Raw genomic sequence first — 10,399 nt, 5'->3', positions numbered from 1 at the left:
AATATTAAATTATTTACTATATAAATAAAATTTATATTTGTATTATTTCAATTATATTTCTTTATTTTTAATTTAATTAAAATATAATAAATAAACTATTTATTTTTCTTTTTATTTTCTGTTAATTCTTTAATTATTTTATTGTTATTATTATTATTATAAATAATAATAATAATAATAATAATTTAGATTTTAAAGCTATTTCAATTTTTTTTCAAAAGTATCTTCTAAAGTGTTATTTTAAAAAAATAATTTTGAAATCCAAAAGTTATTTATACCTTGGAACAAAAATTAGTATAAACTGAAGTTGAAGTCAAAAGCAGTTTTCATAAACTTATCCAAACGGATCCTATTCCGCTCGACCAAAAAACAAAGAAATGACGGCAATAACTCGGCCAAAGAATATTGAAATGATGGCAATGACTGCCGACGAAAAGAAGCTACTAAATGCATACACAAAAAATAAATAAGATTTGTATTTGTAGGATTAGGATTTTTTATTGATGTAATTATTATTGTTATTATTATTATTATTAGAGAGGAGTATATGTGAGTATATTAAATAAAATACTTCTCTTTTTTTTTTTGTTAAATTTTGTATTTTTAAACTCCCTCCGTCCTACGGCATTATGCCACTTTGTTTTGGGCATGATTTTTAAGAAAATCTTATTAGAAAATTAATTGTGTTTAGTTTAGTTGATATTAGAATTGTAATAGAATAAAAATATATTAATTTATTTAATATTTTATGAATAGAAAATCATAATGTATTTAATTATACATTATATAAATAAATAAATACAATACAAAACTCTCTACAATAAATAAATAAAATCAATTCTATTTCAACTCTTCCTGATAGTTACGAAAGAAAAAAAATCAAAATTCTCAATAATTTATTATTTTTACATTAAATAATAGAAAATATTAATTTGTTTTAAAATGAACGATAACAAGAATAAATATAAATATAAAATATTAATATGATCTTAAATAAATTTACAATAATTTTATTTTAAAATTTTAGCTTAGAAAAATATGAAATACTATTTATAAAAACTAATTAACGTACTTAATAATTTATATTACATTCTATATTTCTTAATAAATAAAATTGTTAAATTGATTGTTTAAATATTTTATAATTTATTCTATTTTATTATGTATATTATTCTTCAAATCCAGAAATTTATTGTTTCTCCTTCAAATTTTTTTCTCTAAACAAAATAAATAAGACCATTATGTTTCGACATAATAAACATTTTTCTTCCCACTATTTATAGGATCTGGGGCAAAAATTAAATATGTTTATATTAAAAATAAATAAAATAAGATTTAAGTATGTGTAAATATTAAATTTTTAATACATGAAAATATAAAATATTGATATGATCCTCAGTAAATTTACAATAATTTTAATTTTAAAATTTAAATTAGTAAAATATTACCATACTAATAATAAAATATTAAAACAAGTATTTAATGATTATATATATATTTAATAAATTAATAAAATAGGTAAGAAAACTTCAAATACAACACAACAATAACAAGTTCATTCCATGGCACGAGGAGAAAGTAATTTAAGAATTCTGATAATTAAGTATTTTTATATTAAAAATATATAAAAGTATTATTTATTTTTAAAGTAATAAAATAATATGATTAAATATTTTTAAATATTAAAACACAAAAATATGAAATATTGATGATATGATTTTTGTTGGCATATTCAAAATTGCCAAACCCTTTTGTTTCTATTTTTGGCATATGAGCAAGTTGCAGGATGTTGTTGCAGGTTCTGTTTGACACCATTTCGGGAAATCTGCCAACTGCAGAGTTGACCGAGTTACAGCTTTTGGATGCATCTTGTGTGTTCTACACTCAATGGAATAGGACAAATGAATATGCATTGGACAGAGGACGTGCAGGAGAAGCTGCATGTATTGTCCTCTCATACTGGATGGCATTAAATGACATTGAACACACTGCCCAAAATGTTGTCACAGTCAACTTTTGTCTTTTGTGTAATGTGTATATATTTGATATGAATGTTTGTTTGTATTCGTGGGTGAGCAACCAGAACTTAGAGAAGTATTCTCTCCACCTGTTAGAGTGTTGAGAGAGCTCATCCATGGAGGATTGAAGACGAGAAGAAGGATTCTTGGAGTCGAAGCCGAAGAAGATATTCATCCGGTAAACAACCTTATTCTTAGCTTGGTCGCTGGCCTGCTGGAGTTGTTGCGGTAGAGTAACAGCCAGTCCATGAGAGTTTGTAAAACTAAATGGAGCTTGGGTAGAAGATAGGTTGGGTAGTTCGGTTTGGTGTCTTATATGGTGTAAACCAAGTGTTTGGTTTAGTTAAGACTCCTGGATTGGAATCCCCCAGACGTAGGTTGGAAAACCGAACTGGGTAAACAAACTTGGTGTGTTGTTTTTTCTTTTTGCACATATTCAGCCATCGATTCGTGCATGAACACACACCTCTGTTATAACCGCGAGACAACTACGTTGTAAAGCTGTGTTTACGTCGAACGTTTCACAGTTCCGCTGTGCAAGGTACTCGGAGGCGTTGGACCTCTTTCGCGCCCCTCTCCGCGACTTCCAACATCTGGTATCAGAGCAGCGTGCTCAATACCCCGAGTAGATCTGTCCGTGGTTCAAGATGAGTCGTGAAGTAATCTCGTCTATTCGTCCACCTGTGTTCGATGGGAACAACTACACCTACTGGAAAAATAGGATGGAGGCATATCTGTTAACTCTTGGTGATGAAACTTGGGAAGCTGTAGAGCTTGGATGGACTCCTCCAACCAAAGTTGTGCCTGGAGAAACTCAGAACGACCCCCCAACTATCATTCTAAAGTCAAAAAATGAGTGGACACCTGAAGAAAAAATTGCTGCTGGTGGAAATGCCAAAGCCGTAAATGCCATATTTGCTTCTGTCGATGAAGTTCAGTTTCGTGTCATCTCAAACTGCAAGAAAGCAAAAGATGCATGGAGAGCCTTGGAAAATGCATTCGAAGGGACTGCTGAAGTTAAAGAAACAAAACTCCAAAGGGTAGAAAGTATGTTCGAAGCCCTGAAAATGACTGATGATGAAACGATGTCTGAGTTCTACACTCGATTCAAAGATGTGGTAAATCAAGCATATGCTCTTGGCTTAGTATATGATGAACAAAGGCTGGTTCGAAAGATGCTGAGAAGTGTGAACAAAAAGTTCAAAATCAAAGTCTCTACTCTTGAGGATAAGAAGAAAACCAAGAACATGAATCTTGAAACATTGAATGGTATTTTCATGAATTGGGAGATGAATCATATTGAAGAAGAAAGTTCAAAAGGGATTGCTCTTACTGCCGAAGATCTGGAGCTTGTCGGATCTGATGAAGAAATGTCTCTGCTGTCCAAGAAGTTGTCTCGAATGATAAGTGAAAAGCGTGCTCGAAAATACCACAATTCTGGAAACAGAGGTCACTATGGTGGTAAAACAACTGGAGAACAACGAAAGTATCCAGAACACAAAAGTGTTGGTTACAACAAAGAAAAGGGAGCTTATGATAAAAGCTACAAGAAGAAGTTCAACACTGCTTCTAGGCCAGAAAACTCAAGTGATCCGAAATGCTTTGCATGTGGCGGAGTTGGTCATGTGAAAGTGGAATGTGCTACATTCAAGAAGAAAGGTAAGCATGCATTTCAAGCTACTTGGAGTGATGAAGAAGGCAGTCAAGAATCTGAAGATGAAAGTGATAATGAAAGCGTTGTTGCTTTTGTTGCCAAAGAAGGAAAATCTAGCAAAGGAAAAGAAAGTGTTCCTGAAGAAGAATGTAACAGCAACGACACAATCGAGATGGATATCTATGAGCTAATGGAAGCTTATGAGGAAGTTGTAGCTGAACAGAAAATTTGTGTTAAGAGAAACAAGGATTTGATCAACACAGTTTACCGTTTGGAAGCTCGAGTTGAAAAAGCTGAGGAAGTGAATCAAGAAATGTTCGAAATCAATGAAGGACTTCAGAAGGACGTCAAGCAGTTGAAAATGAAATGTGATGATCTGAGAGAAGAAAATGATAGACTCAGAAAAGGAAAAGACAAACTCGATGAAGTTTTATCAATTGGAAAGTCATTTGGAGATCATCGTGGGATTGGTTATCAAGAATCCATGAAGGTGAATCCAACTACCTTTGTGAAAGGAGGTTTGCTTACTGATGTGAAGATTCCAGAGAAACCTGCAAAAGGGAAGAACACTGAAGGTCCCAAAGAAAACAGAAATGAGAGACAAAATCAAAATCGCAGAAGGAACAGACGTGTCAACGCGTCGTTACAACAGAAGAGTAACTGCAAATACTGTTTTCGATTTGGTCATGCTGAATCTCACTGTTTCAAGCTGGCTAGGGATTTGATGTCTGGAAAGAAGGTTAATTGGCCCTCAGATGAGCTGAAACAAAGGGTGAATTTCAGAATGGAATGGAGACCTAAGAAGAATCAATCTAAGATGATGTGCAATGTCATCCTTTCTAGTCAAGAAGCAACAAATTCATCCCGATGGTATTTCGACAGTGGATGTTCACGTCATATGACGAATCAGAAGCATCTATTGAAGAACTATGTAGCTGACACTTGTGGAGAAGTGATATTTGGAGATGGAGCCAAAGGAAAAATTGTGGGCTATGGTTCTCTCGAAGCCAAAGGTATACCGAAGTTGACGAAGGTATATTTTGTTGAAGGCTTGAGTACTAATCTCATTAGTATCAGTCAGTTATGTGATGATGAGATGTTAGTGAAGTTCACTAAGGATGCTTGTGAGGTTTACAACAACAAGAAAGAGTGCGTGATGACTGGAAACAACTGCTACTTACTTGACAAACCAGTGGATGTTGCATTGATCTCAAAAGATGATGAAGCCCTTCTATGGCATACAAGACTTGGCCATGTCAACCAACAGAGCTTGATGAAGTTGAGCAAGCAAGGAATTATCAGAGGACTTCCAAAGTTTTCGAAGTTACCTAACTTCGTTTGTGGTGATTGTGCTCGAGGAAAGCAGAAACGTGTCTCTCATCCGCAGTCGGAACATCAAAGCAGCAAAATTTGTCTTGATTTGCTGCATATGGATTTGATGGGTCCAGTGGATACACCCAGTCTTGGAGGTAAAAAATACATACTTGTTTGCATTGATGATTTCTCGAGATATACATGGGTTGATTTTATGAAAGAGAAAGGAGATACTTTTGATACCTTTGAAAAATTGTGCAAAAGACTGATGAATGAAAAGAGATCAAAGGTTAATCGAATTCGTACCGATCATGGTAAGGAGTTTGAGAATCAAAAGTTTGATGGTTTTTGTTCTGATCTTGGAGTACTGCATGAGTATTCAGCCCCGAAAACCCCACAACAAAATGGAGTAGTCGAAAGGAAGAATCGAACACTTCAAGAAATGGCTCGATCAATGATGCAAGCCAAAGGTGTTGCAAAGTACTTATGGGCTGAGGCGATCAACACTGCATGTTATGTGATCAACAGAGTATATTTGAGACCCCACACTGAGATCACACCGTACGAGCTATGGAAAGGAAGAAAGCCGAATGTGTCATACTTTCACACATTTGGATGTCGATGCTATATTTTGAAGGATAGGAGTCATCTTCAAAAATTTGATGCAAGATCAGATGAAGGAATATTCATTGGTTATTCTCATAACAGCAAAGCTTATCGCGTTTATAACAAGAGGATGAAGAAAGTTATGGAATCGATGAATATAACTTTCGATGATTCTCGTGTGGAAAGGAAATCAGTCAATCAACATGATGATGAAGACTTGATACCTCTTCCTACTATTCAGAATCAGAATGTCTTACCTGAGGTTCAGAATCCTCTACCCCAGATTCCAGAAACAACTCGTGATGAGAGTTCGATGTTGTTCGATTGGAGTGAAGCAGATGAATCTACTGAAGTTACCACTGCTGCAGAACAACCTGGAGAATGTCAATCTGAAGCTGAAGTAAGGAGATATGGTTCAAGAATTCCTAAGAACCACCCTATTGATGCTGTCATTGGAGATCCACAAGAAGGTCGTCGAACCAGAGGAAAACAAATTGATTTTAGAGAATTTGCTGGCATGAATTGCTTTGTGTCTAACATTGAGCCAAAGAACATTGAAGAAGCGCTGAAAGATGAATACTGGATCAGTGCCATGCAAGATGAGTTGAATCAGTTTGAAAGGAACAAAGTCTGGACGTTGGTAGAACGACCAGATGACATCAATGTGATTGGAACAAAGTGGATATTCAAGAACAAATCTGATGAGAAAGGGAATATCACAAGGAACAAAGCTCGGCTAGTTGCACAGGGATACACTCAGATTGAAGGAGTTGATTATGATGAAACGTTTGCCCCCGTTGCAAGAATTGAAGCCGTAAGATTATTACTCTCAATCTCATGCTCACTTGGATTTTCTCTATTTCAAATGGATGTCAAAACTGCATTTTTGAATGGCTGGATCAAAGAAGAAATATATGTGGAGCAGCCTAAAGGATTTGAAGATCCATTCTATCCAAATCATGTCTACCGATTGAGGAAAGCTTTGTATGGATTGAAGCAAGCACCCCGTGCTTGGTATGATCGATTGTCTACCTTTTTGATTGGAAAGGAATATACCAGAGGATCCACAGATAAGACGTTATTCATCAAACATAAAGGTACTGATGTTATGATTGCTCAAGTTTATGTCGATGATATTGTCTTTGGATCAACGGCAAAGAAGTTGAAGGATGAATTTGTAGAGTTCATGCATTCAGAATTCGAGATGAGTATGATTGGAGAGCTGACATATTTCCTTGGATTACAAATTAAGCAATGTCCTGATGGGATATTTCTGAACCAAACAAAGTATGCAAAGAATATGGTTGAGAAGTTTGGTATGAAGAGTTCTAAGACTGTTAGAACACCGTTGGGACAACAGGACAAGCTGTCTAAAGATGCTGAAGGAAAGGATGTCGATCAGAAGTTGTATAGAAGCATTATCGGAAGTCTGTTGTATCTTACAGCTAGCAGACCCGATATCACATTTTGTGTTGGTGTTTGTGCTCGATTCCAATCAGCCCCGAAAGAATCTCACTTGAAAGCCGCAAAGAGAATTTTAAGGTATATTAATGGAACATCCGAACTTGGATTATGGTATTCAAAGAGATCATCACTTGATCTAATTGGATTTACTGATTCCGATTGGGCCGGATGCTGTGATGACCGGAAGAGTACGACGGGAGGATGTTTCTACATTGGTGAAAATTTGATCAGTTGGAGTTCCAAGAAGCAAAGTTCGATTGCTTTGTCTACTGCTGAGGCGGAGTACGTAGCCGCTGGAAGTTGCTGTGCGCAATTGTTTTGGATCAAGCAAATGTTGAAGGATTATGGAATTGAGAAGGAGTCGTTTGTACTGTGGTGTGACAACACTAGTGCAATCAGCATATCAAAGAATCCAGTTCAACATGGTCGAACGAAGCACATAGAAATCCGATATCATTTTATCCGAACGCTTGTGGAAGCTGAAGTGTGCAAATTGCAGCACATTGGAACTAATTTTCAAAAGGCAGACATCTTCACCAAAGCATTGGATTCAGAGAGGTTTGAGAAATTAAGAAGAGAATTAGGTATGTGTTCATACCTTAACTAGTGCGAATTATTGAAGGAATTAAGTCCAATATTCATGGGATTTTATCTGGATATATTTTGGAATATTGGGTAAATATAAGGAAAGGAGAAATACGTGGCAGAATATTATTGGAAGGGAAATTTATAGCCTTTTTAGGGTTGCAGAGTCTGCAGCCTTGGACAGTGTTCCGACGTCAAAACGTCGCTCTGACATCCCACGCGCCTGGATTGATGGGAATTAATGGAGGTTGCGTGTGAAGGTTTTTTGATTCCCCTGTATCTATATCTTCGGATCAGAGTGCACATACATCACTCATCCTTTCTCTCCAAACCCCAATTTCAACTTGTGAAGGAGTTTTTCTCTCAAAATCTCCAACCATGGTGAAAACACGTTCCGGCAGAGTTGCCAAGGATGTTAAGCAGAAATCTGTTTCAAAGAGGAAAGTTGGAACTACAAAGAAAGGGAAAAAGTTGTCTGAACGTTTTTCCCCTGTTCTTGAAACCGTTCATGAACATGTGATGGAAAAACCTGATCGTGAAGTTGAGATTCCAGCAACTGATGTAGCCCATGATGAGGGAACCGCTGTCTCAACTGCTGAAGATCATTCTCTTATTAAGGACTTGAAGGTCATGTAGCGAAACATGTTGTTGTGCATGAAATTGATCTAAATGAAGTCGCACCCATGGAAACTGCAAATGAAGATGAAGTCGCTATTGAAATGGCTGGGACACAAGAAGAAAATACTGAGGAGAACCCTGTTGATGTTCAAGAAGTTGAAACTGTTACTGGCGGTGATGCAGAGGATGCTACAATCACAAAAGAGGTTCCTGCTGTTGATGAACCTGGAAGTGAGGCTGTGCTTGAAGAGGTACCTGATGAAGACATTGAAGGAGTTGGAACAGAAGTACCCCAACCCGTGGATATGAATTTTGAAGCTACAGAGGTAGAACAAGTCATTCCTGAAAATGTGATTGAGGAAGAAGAAGCTCTTCCTATGGAACACCCCGATATCGATGAAGAAGAAGAAGATGAGTTGGACTCTCTTCGTCTGTCCTCTGCTTTGGACAGACTCCGGAAAAGAAAACATGGCAGTTCATCTCGCAATGCCCCTGCCCCTGTCCCTGCTAAAAAGACTTTCAAAAGGACTAAGGCAAAGAGTCGAAAATCTAAAGGAGTTTCTGATCCTCCTACTGTTCGTGAAGATAAAGCGTTGAATGAGGCATATTATTATGCTTCTGGGCGTCGTTATGCTCAGGATATTCTTGCTGGAAGGACTGTGATTTCAGAAGCTCAGTTTATTCGGAGAGCGTATACCGACGTAGGATTTCGTGCGTTCCTTGAGGAAAAACATTTGTTGTTTTGGGCGACCGGATTGGAGCGTTACTGTCCTCGCCTTGTCAAGGAGTTTTATGCCAACTTGAGTGGGAAGGTACTCGATCTGAACTCTCTATGGTATCATAAGATATATATTCGTGGCAAAATTTTGGAACTTAGCCCTGCAGTGATCAATGAGTTGTTACAACTGCCGGCGAATGATGAAAATAAGCTGCCATCTGAGCTGATTGATGAATCAACAAAGGAGGTTGCCAGAACCATATCTGCTGGAAATGCTTCGTCATTTGGACGTTCTGGAGTGACTGGAACAATGCTGACAATGAAATATCAGTGTCTCTTTAGACTTTGTGGATGCAATATCTTACCAACCGCCAACAATACAAGTATCAGCACTGATATGGGTACTCTCATCTTCTCTATTGATAAACATTTTGAGCTAATTAATTTTGGCTATTTGATAATCAAGAAGATGATTGACTTTTGTTCGGATTCAAAAGTGGAATGGACACGATTGCCCTATCCCGGTTTAATTTGTTTGTTCTTGAGTTCCAAGGGAATTCATCCAGAACCGGATGAGGAGGTGTTTCCCATTCGATCATTTATTGCCCAGTCCAACCTCAAAAAGCTTCACAATGACTTTCTTCTCGGTGCCCCATTGGATGCCGATGCTCGCATAGAGAAGTGTAGGGCGCTACTGACTGAAGTCATGAGGGAACAATCTGCTCTGTCTGCTGCTCTCATTGCTCAGAATAGAAAAGTGGCACAGGCCATGAGGCTGATGCCTCGCAAACCTGGAAGCGTCGATGATGAGGACGTTGATGCAGATGATGATGGAGATGGTAATGGTACGGAGGAAGCCGACCCTTGACCACCTCTTTTTGGCCTCTGCTGCAATGCAAGGGGGAGAATGCAGCAAGCCAGGGGGAGTGTGTGCTGTTGAGGAGGAATTTGGTATTACTATCTATTGTTTTCTGCCTGTTTTTTGTTGTTAACACATTTGGATGTTAAAGCCGCTTGTGGCTTGTTAGAATTGATGGTCTGTAATAACTCTTAACAGGATTGTGATTGTGACTGTGGATGTGTGAATGGTGTGTGTGTTTGCTGCTTATTATGCCTTGCTGCATATGCCAAAAAGGGGGAGATTGTTGGCATATTCAAAATTGCCAAACCCTTTTGTTTCTATTTTTGGCATATGAGCAAGTTGCAGGATGTTGTTGCAGGTTCTGTTTGACACCATTTCGGGAAACCTGCCAACTGCAGAGTTGACCGAGTTACAGCTTTTGGATGCATCTTGTGTGTTCTACACTCAATGGAATAGGACAAATGAATATGCATTGGACAGAGGACGTGCAGGAGAAGCTGCATGTATTGTCCTCTCATACTGGATGGCATTAAATGACATTGAACACACTGCCCAAAATG

At 37.3% G+C, this 10,399-nt stretch overlaps 1 protein-coding gene across 1 annotated transcript; it reads left to right on the top strand.

Annotated features, from left to right (window-relative positions):
- Positions 1–8,324: 8,324 nt before the first annotated feature.
- Positions 8,325–9,845, top strand: LOC127241632 (uncharacterized). The gene has a single exon (XM_051260776.1). The coding sequence runs from the start codon at positions 8,325–8,327 to the stop codon at positions 9,843–9,845; it is 1,521 nt and encodes a 506-aa protein (XP_051116733.1).
- Positions 9,846–10,399: the final 554 nt, after the last annotated feature.

This window comes from Andrographis paniculata, unplaced genomic scaffold, assembly GCF_009805555.1.
Source record: "Andrographis paniculata isolate CXL003 unplaced genomic scaffold, ASM980555v1 Contig83END, whole genome shotgun sequence".
In the NCBI taxonomy this organism is placed as follows: Eukaryota; Viridiplantae; Streptophyta; class Magnoliopsida; order Lamiales; family Acanthaceae; genus Andrographis; species Andrographis paniculata.
Note: the sequence above shows the minus strand (reverse complement) of the source record. Positions and strands in the feature narration are given on the sequence as shown.